The sequence below is a fragment of the Dendrobium catenatum genome, unplaced genomic scaffold, assembly GCF_001605985.2.
Source record: "Dendrobium catenatum unplaced genomic scaffold, ASM160598v2 fragScaff_scaffold_1117, whole genome shotgun sequence".
Taxonomy (NCBI): domain Eukaryota; kingdom Viridiplantae; phylum Streptophyta; class Magnoliopsida; order Asparagales; family Orchidaceae; genus Dendrobium; species Dendrobium catenatum.
In genome coordinates, this window is record NW_021319579.1 from 1,480,752 (window position 1) to 1,496,331 (window position 15,580).

General features: G+C 35.5%; 1 protein-coding gene across 8 annotated transcripts; it reads right to left on the reverse strand.

Moving 5' to 3' along the window:
- Positions 1–5,595: 5,595 nt before the first annotated feature.
- LOC110113777 (protein FAR1-RELATED SEQUENCE 6) lies at positions 5,596–11,712 on the reverse strand. Of its 8 annotated transcripts, none has more exons than XR_002305185.2 (8): positions 11,572–11,712; positions 9,249–9,362; positions 7,032–9,146; positions 6,834–6,944; positions 6,649–6,756; positions 6,427–6,495; positions 6,117–6,324; positions 5,596–5,827 (listed from the first exon to the last, which is right to left on the reverse strand). XR_002305185.2 is itself a non-coding variant. In XM_028698627.1 (8 exons), exons 2-8 carry the CDS (start codon positions 9,357–9,359, stop codon positions 6,280–6,282), a joined length of 2,481 nt encoding a protein of 826 aa, XP_028554460.1. In that variant the 5' UTR covers positions 9,360–9,362; positions 11,572–11,712; the 3' UTR covers positions 5,596–6,279. The 8 variants fall into 8 exon arrangements, 4 of the variants coding, with proteins under 4 accessions (XP_028554460.1, XP_020702123.1, XP_020702124.1 ...); XR_002305184.2 differs by having other exon boundaries at positions 5,596–5,988; XM_028698627.1 differs by having other exon boundaries at positions 5,596–6,324; positions 7,032–7,939; positions 8,018–9,146.
- Positions 11,713–15,580: the final 3,868 nt, after the last annotated feature.

Genomic DNA, 15,580 nt, shown 5'->3' on the forward strand with positions numbered 1-15,580 from the left:
TCAACAAAAGTAAAGCCATAAATTCTCAGAAAGATAAATTTGGAGAAGAAAATCAGCCAAGTGATCTTGAAGTCCAAATTCCAACAAGCAAATGGGCTCTACCCCACGGAAGTTTTACCAATCCAATCTAGAATGAGCTATACAAAATTCAAGAAAAAAATATTTTTGTGCATTGAAAGATATGAGAAAAGAAAGAGTCAACTTCAAGCCCAATGATTCAAAGAAAGTATGTGGCTCTAATACAGGAGTTGAATATGGTTAAGCCTGTGCATGATGGAAGTTCAGAATCTATCTCATCATGAGATGAGATTTCTCCACTAAGGGAGAATTGATGTAGGCAAAAGTTTCAATTTTTTTTAATGGGCATTTATTGGTAGGTTGTTTTTTCTTTTATCAGGATTGGCCCATTTGTGCTTGGTTGCTTGGTGTTTGGAGGTCACAGCTGATGGGTTTCTTTGGCTGTTTGGTTCCTGGGCTGGCTGTTGGGTTGCCTGGCTTGTTGTTTCCTGGGCTGGCCGTGCCTTTCCCTTGGTGTCTGTTGGATTTCTTGGGTTGGCGGTTAGGATGTCTAGTTGCTCGGTTTCTGGGCTGACCATGCCTTGTTCTTTAGGTTTTTTCCCCTGTTTTAATTGGTTGCTTGCGTGGCACTTGTGGGAGGCTGTTTGAATTTCATTTTCTCTATATATATAGGGATGTTTGCCGTTGTTTTAAAAAGGTTTTTTAGATGAATATATGAATTATATAACCTGCGAGTCATTTAGCTTGCAAGCTATCTTTCTCTTCCCTACTTCTATTTTTTCTTGGATTTCTACCTACTTCTCTCCACAATTTCCACTCCACATGTATCATTCTTCTTAAGTTTTTATAAGTTGCAGTGTCTTGTTTTTAATAATATTATTATATTGTTTATGTTTGTCTACGTTTTAAGAAAGAAAGTTATCTCTTAATTTACAATCTTGGCATTATATTTATCTATGTTGTAAGAAAAGAAGATTCATGTCTTTGCACTATTTCATGTTCCATCATATATACTGAGTGATGTGGTATGTTATAATTCTCCTCCGAATAATTCGATATTCGTACAGAATAAATTCTCCCAATCGAAACCTTAGTCAAATAAATTCTTGGCTGGAGGCGAGTTCTTCCTTCCGAAACTAATAAAAATTGGAACATATTCTCATGATGTGGCAAATAGTAGAGAAACAGCCCTTCACAGTATTTCATCTAATATAGAGCTTTGTTATCGATTTTATTTAATAAATATTTTGTATGAAGAGTTTCTGTTAAAAGTTTTTTGTTTATTGTATGTTGACTTTTTAAGAAATTGGGAATCCTTTTTGCTTTCATTTGCTCTGTAGCACTCACTTTTCATTCTTAGGGCTCTGCTTCCGCACTCCTTTGCTCTATTATCATCTTCAATCTTCACTCTCCAACCTTGCTTCTTTGACATCTCCAATCAAAAAATCTATTTTTTTTCCTTCAAAATATAGTAATAGTCATATTAAATAGTAATTCGTCTTAAATCGAACTATATTTCTAACTCTAAAAAGGATATTCTGTGTATGTTCTTTCTCTATTTATTATAATACAATAGCTAAAAAATATATTTATGTGAATGGTGCGACTTAAATAATGGTGTCGCATTATTCACAAGCGAGATAAAATGTAAAAAAGTGTCTATATTTGTAGTTCGGTTGGATGTAGGGGTGTCAATATTTGACACACTCAAAAATCCGACCCAAAATAATAGGGTTAGGGTCAAACTGTTTTGCAAATGGGTCGAGTTCGGGTTCTAGGATTCGATCAGTTTGAAAGATGAGTCGAGTTCGGGTCAACTCGCTAACCTGGCAGTTTGAAAAAATAGGTTGCGTCGTGGCAGTGTGACGTCTGCGTTAAGTCTCTCGAGTCGTCTCATCTTGTCACGTCGTGCCTACTGCCCTCTCCAATCAGCTAGACCATCTATGTGCCGCCCTCCACCAGGCAGATCATCTGCTTTGTCGTGTCAACTGCCCTCGACCATCTACCATCCTCCCAAGCCGTTTGAGTCCTGTCGGGTTGACCCAGGTTCGGAGTTGGTTGGGTTCGGGTTCGAAAAAATGACCCGTTTGCAAAAATGGGTCTAGTTCGAATCGGGTCAACTTCTGTCAAGTCAGTTCTGGGTCGGACCTGAAGCTGAATTGTGGCCTGATTTTGACAGCCCTAGTTGCATGCTTGTGAGAGCTACAAACGGACAAATGATTAAAAAAAATTTAAAAAAAAAAATGGAGGAATGATTGTTCGGTTGGAGATGCCCTTAGCCTTCAAGGAGTTTGAGTACACTCACACCTCCACAATAATAGCTATATTGGTGAAGATGATACACTTAGGTTTGATTTGGAATAGTTTTCCTTCTTTTTAAAACAACTTTTTAAAGAGAAAGCTAACATTTTAAACTTTTTAGTGCTCGTCTCAGCCAATATTTTTCGCCAAATTCATTCGTGAATATTATAACCGCAGTTTCATACATGAGGGAAAAAGGAAATTTGAAGGAGTATTAATCTTTTTTTTTAATAACATTTCATGACCATTAAGATTTTGAAGGATGATTGTGTTATATTTTAATGAATGGCTTAGAGAATAAGATTTTTTTTTTTTGAATATTGATATTTTCCATCAGCGAACAGTTCATGTCAAATTTATCCAGCCATGTGTTCAAACTCGAGCCAAAAATTAAATAAGCTTAACCTGATTAGACACACTTGACTTAGACTCGTTTACACTTGTAGCTGTAGCTGACATCCTCACTTATTCTTGGATTTTTGGGTTAGATTTTTGCTGCTTGACTGCCACCATCAAACCCTTTTCCTAAGACCTCTACTCGGTTGCAACTAATGGACCTTTGCATAATAGCCACCATTAGACCTTTGCCGACCGATGACGATAGTTCTTAGACAACCTTTGCCTGGTTATGGTCATTCGAAAAACGTTGCCTTGACTATGATCCTTCAAACGTCCATTGCTTGACGACCATGACATCCATCCTCCGTCACACATCGAGTATAGTCTTTTGATCTATATTGCTAGCCGATTATAGTTCTCAGACCACCATCACCTAACAATGGTCCTCCAACCTCTGTCGCTCACAGACTATGGTCATCGAATTACTATTGCCCGACTGAGACCCTCTGATCATTGTCACCAAATTATGATCCTTTCGACCTTAATTACCTACCGACTATGATTTTCCAACCTCTGTCACTTTTCAAACACAGTCTTTTGACATCCATCACCCGTCGATTACAACCCTTTGGCCATCATCATCTAGCTACGCTCCTTTAGACCTTCATCAACTACTAGTAATGGTACTCCAACCTTCATTGCCCACTAACCATAGTCCTTTGACCACCGTCATCTGACTATTATCCTTCTGACCTCTGTTGCACGCCAACCTCAATCCTCGGATCATTGTCGCCTAACTATGATCCTGAGACCACTATCACCCGACTATGATATTTTTGACCTCTATAGCCCGCAAGTCCTCAAAACAATGTTGCCTAACTATGATCCTCCGACCTTTATCACCCGACTACGGTCGTTCCAACCTCTGTCGCTTGCTAACCTTGGTCCTCAAACCCTTGTCACCCGATTATGATCCTTCAACCTTCATCTCCCGATTATGATCATTCCAACCTTCATCACCCGCCAACTACGATCCATCAATAATAGCTTATTAATTAAACATATAATTTATTTTAACTATTCTATGGCACTGATGGATGAGATGCAAGCTGGATGCTACTTACCTTCAATTCATATAACACAAATGCCCAACAATTACACAAATATGATTCTAACTTTCACAGAACTTTAGATGAACTAGTAGTGACAAAAAAAGATAAAAGACTTCGTTTGGACGGCTTATTTATCGCTTTCTAAAACGAAGTTTTAGTACAAAATTAAAAAATTTTGTACTAAAATTCTGTTTTAAAAAGCAATAAAAAAGCGGTCCCAAACGAAGCCAAAGTCCATCACCTTGTGCAACAAAGCTCACTGGATATAGATTCATCAATAACAACTCTACTTTTTTACTTGGAAGCCATAAATAAAAATATCAAAGCCAAGAAAAGAAATTTACCATACCCTTCCTATGCATATTATTTATTATTTCTAATTTTAAATAATTTAAACTCATATTATATATAAATTAATTTCCCTTCATCAATTATTTTAGAGTATAATGTTAAATTAATAAATTTAGAATTTTTACTTTTTCTTCATTTATAATTTACTTTACAATAATTTTTTAATTTTAATTTTAATAATTTTAAAAGTATACATATTCTAATTAAATTTAATTTTTTATTATTTCAAAATATTTAAAAGAAAAAAAATATATTCCTTCCCAGCAGAGTATATAATGTATAAATAGTTCTTGAGATTATAATGATCTCCAAATAGATGCCTTTTTTATTTATCCAAAATAATTGTGTTGGAATGGTTTATAAAATGAAATACATGTCCTTAAAAAAATTGTGAAGATATCTGAACAAAAAATACCTACTATGAATTTTAAAACCTTTAGATCTGCTTTAAGATATGTGTAATATAAATAATTTATACATTATATTCATCTTAAAAAGATCTAAAGATTTAAAAGTCCATTATAATTAAAAAAATCGACTAGATATCCTGAAATAAATTTTATAAAATGGCTAATGAGCATTTAAAACTCAAGAAATCTCATCAACTTAAGGTAGGGCTCACAATAAATTTCTAAGAAATTTTCATTATACTTCTCAATGAGAAGACAAAGTTTCATTGCTTGAAGACCAAGGATTCGATTGGGACGGCTTTCTTTCTGCTTTGTATAAGAGTTTTCTAATACAAAAATTTTAAATTTTATACTAGGAAGCTGCTTTAAGAAGCAATAAGAAAGCCGTTCCAAAAGAAGCCTAAGGCTTCATTTGGGACGGCTTTCTTGCTGCTTCTTAAAACAACTTTTTAATATAAAAATTAAAATTTTTATCATAAAAAGCTGCTTTAAGAAGCAGTGAAAAAACCATCCCAAATGAAACCTAATGCTTCATTTAAGAAAATATTTTTACTGCTTACTAAAGTAGCTTTCTTGCACACATTTTTTGAATTAAAGTTTTTTATACTAAAAAATTATCATAAAAAGCAGCAAGAAAATTATCCCAAACAAAAGCTAGATGAAGGTAATGGTTTTGCTAGAGCAAGCTAACCAGATCTATGGTTTTGCTAGAGCAAGCTAACCAGATTTAAGGCTCGTTTGGGATTTGGGATGGCTTTTGTATTGCTTCATAAAACAGTTTTTTAGTATAAAATTTTTAATTTTTATACTAGAAAAATATTTTAAGAAGCAACAAAAAAGCTGTCCCAAACGAAGCCTTAGCATATTTTGAAAAAAACATCATTATTCTTACAGGGATATTATAGAGCTATTAGAGAAACTTAAGATAACTAAAGAAAGTTAATGTATCAAGTTGAGAGTGAAAGGAGATCTAAGAATACAAAATTTAAGTAGATAACTAAAGAACTCACCAAGTTCTTTTGAAGAAATCTGACTCCAAACTTCATCAAGTTTTGTAAGTGATCGAACATAAATAAATATTGAAATATCATTATATTCATTGAAAGATAAATTACACTAAAGAGAAATAAAAAAAAACAAATAATAATGTATGGGTTGACTAATTATGCTAATTATGGAAAGATAGCGTTTTCACTTGGGCTTACTTTCTACTTTAAGTAGCCGGAGTTCTGGAGGAAAGGAATTTGATCCCATGTTACTTGAGGGCCGGCCAGGCACTTTGAAAAGGTGGGTAGCCTGATTCATAATACATGTTAGAATACAATCCATATAGTATCTTGCTTTGTGTTTGTGCCATTGATAATTATGATTTTCAATCTAGATGCACTGCTCTAATCTGGGATTTGATCACTGGTCAGTGTACATGCATCAGATTCTCTCTTGCACATCTCTAATTCCTGATCATATCAGTACTCACCATAGTGTTTTAAGCTCTATAATGAACTACATTTGTCTTCGAAATGAAAACATTTAAATAAAAATTTCTTAAAACCACTAAAGATCCTTCAGTGTTTAGAACTCATACCAGGATATGCTATCAGGATGTTAGCCACATTGTTAGTAATTGCTCCTGCACCTTTAGATAGAACTTGTCAAACAGCTTAGTGTGCCAATTACAAGCACTACCAAAACATATAGCACATAATCAAGTATCTGAACTTGTTGAGAGTAAAAAGATGCCCTCTGTTCTATCCATTCCTTTGGCCAGAAGGTGCTTTCGGAATTTGATCCTCCTGCACTTGTAACATTCATCAGAATCCTAAATAAGTAAAACTTGCTACAAAATATTGCCTGTTATTGGTTTAGCCTCAGAAAAAGACAGTTAAAACAGGGACCTGGTACAATTGGTGATAAAGCCATGGCATCCTTGTTGGCGTGCTTAATCCCTGCTGTTCATATTGAACCTGTGATAGAAAATGTTGTTAAGTTCCCAGAAAACTAAATGAAGAACAGTATGGTCTGTAGAGGGGCTTGGTACAAACTTCAAAATGCATGTTCTTTTATGCACAGTGAACAAATACAAATGGATCATCACGAAGTTTCTTAAAATATGAAACCTGAAACAAATTACTAGGCTGCATCCTCACTTGACCAACAATTTGATCTTGGTTCACATGCATCCCAAAATGTGGGCCAAATGAAAGCTCATTTTGATTAACTTCCTCCTGGGACAAGGAAAAGTTTGTCAAAAAATGGTTTCATTTTTTTTCAAATTTCTGGAAAGGATAAACAGAAGACAAACCATCAAATCAATGCCGCCTTGTGATCCAATATGAGCATCCTGATGTAAACTAGTTGAGGCAGCTTGTAGTACAGGGTTCTCACTCTGAATGAGAGATGACCTTAGAAAGTCCTAGTTAAGCAATAACAAACGCTGCTGAAACCAAAAAACACAAAATAAGAAAAAGGTTAACTGCAAGGATGCTAAGTAGTTGGCTACCTGCTCCTTATTTGCCCGGACCAATGCCTCTATATTAGATTCTTCTAGCTTTTTTTGGGGCCTTCCTCTTCGTTTTGCTTGCAAAGAACTCTGGCTCTTATTACACTCTGAGATAACAAATCGTGAAGCTAAAAGATCCTGTACACATTGACCGGGCTGGGTTTCGAAAGAAAGAAGCCTAGATTGCCTGTCTCTGCATCCTGGCTCATCTAAAAGAAACTTCTCCAGCTCTCTTATTAGCTTTACTGCAAGCTGGTACCTGTCTTCAGATAAAAATCCAACTTCAACAAGTTGAAGGAAACGCATTGATAAGTAATCATGGCGGTCCACTAGGCTGTCAGGAACTATATCATCAGCATAATTAGCTAAAGTATGTAATCTCTTAAAATCCTTTTTCCAGCGATTAAGAATATAATGAGATGGTATCTCAAAAATTTGTTGCAACTTAAATACTGATAATGAATGTCTACATAAAATTCCATGAAACTGAAAAAAGCCACATATGCATTGCACAGCTAGTTCTTCTGCATTGTAGAAAACCTCATGATCCTTACTCTCTGTTCTCTTGCCATTTTCAATATAAGAACATTCTTTCACCTCAAAGATTTGAATAGATCCATCTATCTTCATTGGTGAGGCATGACAATACATGGTGGCTTTTAGCTCATCTTGGAACTTTTGGAACATGTTAATGGTGTAGAGCTTGGATAGTTGTTCTTCCATGTAAAATTTTGATGCTATCAGAGGTGTCTTGTGGAATGATTCAGAGTCAGCTTGTGCTTCCTTTTTGCACTTACTTTGAATGATAGTTTCGTATTTACTGAAAAAGTGCTTTATAGTAGTCCTTGGATACACAAATCCATCAAAGTAGGTGCTTAAACTCTCCCCACGTTGGGCAACAGACATGCCTGCCCAAAAAGCATCTTTAAGAAAAAGTGGAACCCATGAATGTCGATTTTCATACAATTCTGTAAGCCAATCATTACCTTCAAGTCCAAACTTTTTTATCATTTTCTTCCATTCATGTTCAAACTCATAAGCTCGTAATGAATCGTAGACAAGTTTCTTCAATTCTTTCTTAATTGCTTTCAACTCCTCATGCCCCCTTACTTTTTCTGGTACCTTCTTCATTACATTATGTAAACATAGACGATGTCGGGTTCCTTGAAAAACCTCTGCAACTGCATCCTGAATAGGTTTACACAGGTCAGTGATGATAGCATTTGGGTAGCAATTCATCATGCATGTTAGCCATGTCTTAAAGAACCAAACAAAAGTTTCAACAGTTTCATTTGAAAGCAATCCACAACCCAAAAGCACACTTTGACCATGATGGTTCACACCAACAAAAGAAACAAGTGGCAAATCTTGCTTTTCAGTCAAGCAGGTTGAATCAAATGCAACAACATCACCAAAATACCGGTTTGCTGCTCTTGACCTTGCATCAGCCCAAAACAAGTTCCTCATTCGACCATTTTGGTCCAGATCCACCGAGTAAAAGAACTTTGGATTCTTATTCTGCATCCGGGCAAAAAATTGATGAATGGCTTCATCATCTCCTTCCCCAAGCTTCAATCTCCCTATTTCAGTCATGCTTACACAATCCTTGTCAACCACATGAGAATTTCTATGCCCACCTTGTTGTACAATATTCATTGTATGTGCCATCTTTTGGTAGCATCTCAGGAATTGTGCAGTTGAAGGACTGACCGGATGATTGTGTTCAAGTTTAGCATCAACAACATGCAACAAGCCATCACCCCACAGCTTCACTGCTATCATAGCCTCGCAATTTGTCTTCGCAGTCTGCCTAGCTAGGTAACAAGCATCTGCTCGTCCTCTCCCTCCTTTAGAGCATCCGAGTATCAACCTCCTACATACTCCAGATTTTGAGAAAGATGACTTCTTGACAGCCACACCGAACCCCACTCGCAAAGCATACTGCTTATAGAAGTTAGAAGCTTCTTCATATGTTCTAAATGCCATTCCTATGCCAGGTATCTTATCATCGCTATTTTGTCCAACCTTATCAACCTTTTCCTCATCATCAGCAATATCAGTAGTGGTAACCATCTCCTTTGCCTCATCCTTTTTGGAAAGATCCTTCATCATCTCCTAACAAATGAATGAAAAGTATGTAATCAAGAACCACTTAAGCATCCTAAAGACCAAAAAAATTCTTTGAAATTCTTTTTGAAAATTTATGTGTGGTTATACCTGGGGATCGTTGGAATCTGAAGGCACCATGTCATTAAATTCAACATCCTTCATCTCATCAATCTCATCAGCAACAAATGGTGCTTCCATTGCAGATTCATTAGTCGTCATAAGCTGACAAAGTGAACACAAAGAAAATATAACCAAAAGTGTAAGAGTTACTTCAGCTGGAATTATTGTAACTTAGCTTGGAAAAGATAAAAGATGCGCTAGTTGGCTTGGAAAAGATAAAAGATGCGCTAGTTGGCATTATTAAAATCATTATTTGATCTAGCAATATTTTTTACGGTATGCATGAATCCCAAGGTGCATACAAAACATTGAATTAGAATCAAATTAAGTGCAATTTGACACAAACAATTGATCGACTTACAGACACGCTTCAAAAGATCGAATGAGGTCAATGCACGATTGAAATGACAAATTTAGAGCTTAAATGTATTTGATTCTATTGGCGGATTTGGGGGGGGATAAATTCTCTTCTATAGGAAAATTATATAATTAAAGCTAAAAAATTAGACTAGAGAAATGTTATAATATTTAAATTTAAATCAACTAACTTAAAATATACTAATTATAATTTTTATATTTTTTATATTAATAAGATGCAGTTTTTTTTTATATATTTATTATTCGTTATAAAATATTTTTTAATTATTATTTTTATTTAAATTAGATATGAAAACCTTGAGTTAGATATTTAAAAAAATTTAAAATCCTAATGTTAATTTCAAGTTCAAATGAAAAAACTTGATGGTATTTTTCAAATTAAAAATCTGTGCCCCCACAGATAAATAATCCTAGCTCCGCCACTGTTTGATTCGACTTGAGTCAGCTACAAATTAAACTGAGAAGGTAGTCTTCCACATCGCATGGTCATGTGCCATCATGAGGAGCATAAGGGTGTTAGAAGCCACTACTGTTAACTTTGGTTGCTTGCGATGAAAGCATAGGCCACCAAGCATTGACAGTCAATAAGGAGCAACTGATAACCTTGATTGTCGTTGATGTGCATTAGTTTTGATTGCAAAAACATATTAAATATGATCTCACATGAATTATCAAGGTCACTACGCTCGCTTTTCTAGTGAGTTTTTTTGTATCAAAACATTCCTCTTGGGATGGAGAAAGTTGCCCCATTTTCATAAGCATGTTGGCCTTCGAAGATAAATTTTGAGTGGGCCAAATTAGGCCAATGGCAAGTTCAGCCAATCAGGTTCTACAAAAAAATTGATAAATAGGTGTGTGATTTGTGTTTACTTCGAATAAAAATTAGTGATTAATCAAAATATTCCTAATTTAACCATTAGCAAAGTCTATAAATAGGTCACTCAGTCAATTCATTTGGAGGATTTTTACTTGGAATCATCAACAAGAAGCTCAAAAACTTTGAGAAAAATCTTCTTATGCCTAAATCTCCTCCCATCATTAGTTGAACTATCCTCCAAATTTTTTGTCGAATCCAGTACTTTGCCAAACCAAACATCCTCTACACATACTTGAATTTGTTTCAGACCGATTATCTTCCGAGTCAACTCCCTCTATGGTGCGTGTTTGACATCCGGTGCTAATCACCATGCCATTCAAGCTCTCTTATCGTCCATCATCATTAACATCTCATAGGCCACCTTCATCACATAAAGTTATATTTCTCATGGGTACTCAAATAAGCCATTCTGGTTTCCACCACCAAACAATGAATACATGATCATTCTCTATTTATTGTAAATGTTAATTGACATTCCTATAAAAATTCAAAGAGGGGCCAAATATTTACTTGCAAATTATTGATACTAGAAGTTAGTCATCTAGGCTAGGGCCGGGTTTTCCTTTTGGGTTTCCACCTAAAAAATTCGATCTTTTGGATGCTAGTGCGCTAGAAAATTTTGAAGAAAAGACATCAATAACACCAAGTTTATTGTTCAGTTTATTAAAACTGAGGCGAAAATACATTCAAGGACGCATCAAGAACACAAAGGCATCCTAGTAGCTTATGAATGGATACTTGCTAATCCATAAAGACCAGTGAGTGAAGTTTTGTATAACTGATTACACTTACAAAATAACTCTAAAACTTCCCGTAAATATCTTTTTCCATCCAAATCATGCACAATAAGCGAAAAAAAACCCTAATAGCAAATCAATGAATGAAAAATCAAGATAAAAGACGGCAACACATACCAAAAAGAAAAGAAAAGAAGAGATAAACTACTCCTGCACGCATTGTATTTTCCCAAATAACAAATTTGGCATCAGAAATCCAGTAAATAATCAGGAAATCGAGGCTTCAAATTTCGGAAAGGTGATCAGAAAAAGATCTCACCGAGTTGGGATCAAATCAAAATGAGCTTCTCCAAAGATATCCGGTTCACAAGGAAGTGTGGTTCTAATCGATCATTGCTGCGAGGGAAATAAGAAAAGAAAAGAAAGAGGAGATTTACTAATTTATTAGGGTTCCAAAAGCATGAGAGCAAGGAGTAGGAAGATCATATTTATTATATAATATTTAAAATTTAAAATTATATTAAAAATATTACTAATATTAATCTTAATAAAAATAAAAATATGATTTTTTATGAATATGTGCTTATATAATTGATACACTATAATGTTATATAAATAAATATTAAGGGTTAAGTATATATATATATAAATGCATAAAAATTATGTGATATACATTAACCTCCTGCTTAAGTATGCATCTGTTTAAGTACGCATCTTAGTTAAGTACAATTTTTTTTATACAAAAATTTAGGGTTTAACATTTATAACTTAAATATAACATGAATGATCATTTGACATAAGTTTTATAATTCCTTACGTCTTATATTGAGGGTTGTTGCTCGAATATTTCTTTGAAACAATTCAAATGATTTTTTAAGATCACCAAATGCTACTCATTCAATCGTTTTATGTTTGGTTACTTCGACATCTTCTAAAAGATAGGTGAGAGGTCGTACCTGACGTGTGGACTGAGCTGGGCTTGAGGTCGTGGGCATAGCTGGGTGTGAGGTTGTGGACGGAGCTCGACGTACGAACAAGGCTAGGTGTTTGGATGTGGACATGGCCTTTGAACGCGAACGGGGTAGGGCGTGAGGTCGCGGATGGAGCTCGGCATGCGAATGACATGGGGAGTTCGAATGCAGATAGGACCTTCGAATATGGATGGGCGCTGGGCGTGAGGTCTCGCATGGAGCTCGGCGTGCTAACGGGGTGGGGAGTTCAGAGGCAGACAAGGCCTTTGGACGCGGATGAGCGCTGGGCGTGAGGTTGCAGATGGAGCTAATCTTGCGAACAGGGCGTGGCTTATGAACGGGAGCAGAACCCTCGATAATACCTAAGTACACACCTACCGATTATAAACACTCAAAATTTTCCTATTCAACATGCATACCTTTTCGGGAGGTAGTAGTGCGTGTGCGTGTGTGTTTTTTTTTGGCTCAATCCCATTTTATTTCTCACATCTAATTAAACTCATGATCTTGTTGTTATTCTAAATATAATTTTAATCATTTTGGGGTTATTTGTTATGCTGAAAAATGTAGCATTAATAATACTTCTTGAAGTAAAATTTATAGAGTTAAAAGGTTGATGGCGATTGCAAGTGGTGGATATTGGCGACAATATTGGTAGCGAGTAAGAGTTGGGGGTAGCAACGACTATAGCTCGTGGTGAGCGGTGATGGCCATGGGTGCAATGATAGCATTGGCCATGCTAGTGACAGTGGCGGGTGGTTGTGCTATTAGTGGTGGCCAATGGTAGAAGGCAGTAGGCAGTAGATAGTTGCTTGGGCAAGCATCACTTCTCACACACTATGTTTTTAGAATTTGACCAAAATTAGCAAAATCTAAATATATTGAAAATGAAATAGAAGTTGAATTCCAAATTTTGGTCTGCATGGTTTGTTGGAAAAGGAATACATAGTAGAATTGACTACAGTGTAAATGAAATGCAATGTAATTGAAATTTTTTATCTTTTTAAATAAGTATAAAATAAAGTATGGGACTTTTATTTGCCTAAAAGTAGAATGAATGCAGTTTAAAGCCCAAAGATGATGGTAGCGGTGGCCGGTGGCCAACGAAAGACGACGGGTGGGGTTGGTGGGCGACACTACAATAGTGGTAGTTGTGATTGAGGGCAATAGTGGTTGGCTATGGTAAAGGGTGGAGCAGGCCGAGCGAGACAACAGTGCATGATTATGATCAACGTTAGTGGGTGACAGTGGTTGGTGGCGATAATAGTAGATAATTTATAGTGTATTTTAAAATCAGTCAAATCTAATTATGTCCAAATAAATCAAAATTAAACTCGATGGTACACTCTAAATACTTTAAAAATTCACTTTGAATTTCTTTCACTTTAAACCAAATATCAATATTAAAAAAAAAATTATATTAGAAATACTTATAACCATTAAGTGAAGAATAATAACTATAGCTTTATTTAAGGCCTCATACATTCTATCTTAAAAATAGTTGAATAATTAGCACTCCAAAAATGTCACTTGTCTCAATATGAACCATTCATCAACGGTCATTCTTCATGGTTAGGGCCACTCATCTATGTTGACATCCATAATTCAACAACATAAAATACACATAGAACTGTCAATATTGTACCCAACCCGAAAACTCGACTCGAACCAGACCAAAAATTTCGGGTTTGGGTTGACCCGAACCCGAAGCGGGTCGGGTTCGGGTTGACTCAGAAACCCGAAAATGACTCGAACTGCGTCCCAGCCGCGCCCTCGCCCTGGCCCTCGCCTAGCGAGCGTCCCACGTCAGGCACCAGTTCCGCATCGTGCGGTCAGTTCCCGTCAAGTCTTCAATTGTTTTTCTACGGGTCGGGTTCGGGTCCAGAAAATTGACCCGTTTACAAAAAATGGGTCGGGTCGACCCGAACCCGAATAGTGCCGGGTCAATTTCGGGTTCGACCCGAACCATTTTTGTAAACGGTTTATAAAATACACACCCCTTAAGAGTCCCATTTATGATTTCCTGGATTCAAGTAGTCCTCAGTTAGCAATCACTTCCACCTAGGAAGACGAGAGCTAGCTAAATAAATCAAAATAATATTAATAGTCCATAGTAATATCCCAATTTAATTTTTCAAACATCATATACAATAATCCAGTTCGTATAAAGTCTATATGTCAGAAGAATAAATTACTGGATTATAAAATACCTTATAAACTCTAATACCAACGATTTTGTACTTATCAATATACTTCGTCGGGCCTTTTCCTTTTCCTATTCCTAAAATATTACAGAAACTTCACAGAATGGGCACCACTAGCTCAGTAGACTCCATCTACATTCTCAACACAGATATCAATATCCATTAAAATATAAATAACGAATCATTCGAATAATAGGTTAATCAGTTGGTTACAAACTAAGTGCTAGCAAAAATATTGATTGCACTTGAACTTATTTGATTTATTAAAATACACAAAGAATTTAAGAATAATTGGAATATCACTTATGCTTTGTACTATACACATATCTCGATGTCTCCTTATAACTTCGCTTTTTTTATGAGTCCTTTTAATTCCCCCACACTCACATATAAGTGGGACCGGAATATAATATAAAACCTCCCACACCTTCATAGAATATGTGGGTGTTTGGGTTGAAAGCGGGTTTTGAAAAGCTTAATCTTCTTTGGGGAATTAGAAATTGACTTTGAATTTTAATTCTAAAATCAAACATCCCATTGGAAAAAGTATACCACCTATAGAAGTGGAAATAAAATTTTAGAATGAGATTCAGATTTAGAATTGAAAATCTCATCTTGAATATTGTGACCAGGTTTAAGAAGGAACTCCATATGGCCTTCAAGGATCAAAATGAAGTTCAATCAAATATATAATTATGATAATCTAGAAGGATTATCATTAAATTCATATCCAAAGTTTTATCAACAAATGATATATCTCCCCAAAGGCGGTAAATATCATTTATTATTAATTGTTTGAATTGACGATAACGATGATCATAAATTTAAGTTTTAAAAATCAATTTTAAAAATTGATGTGGGTTCTAAATTTCCTATGAGCTTAAGTCCTCAAAGTTAATTACATCGTAGGAGATCGGGGTCTCTGATCTTCCACGAATACTCTCGATTAAAATAATGATAGAAATTTTGTTTAAAGATTTTCTTGGATTGATATCAAAAAGTTGAGTTTGGAATTTTAACTAGAAGTGGATCAAGTTGGAACACTTATTTTCGGAGTTAATGTAGGAGGGGTAGGAGATACTTTAAGATTCTAAAAATGATTCTGAAGTGCACCGACCTAAACTAAATGTTGGGCTTTAAATCTTGGATCGGA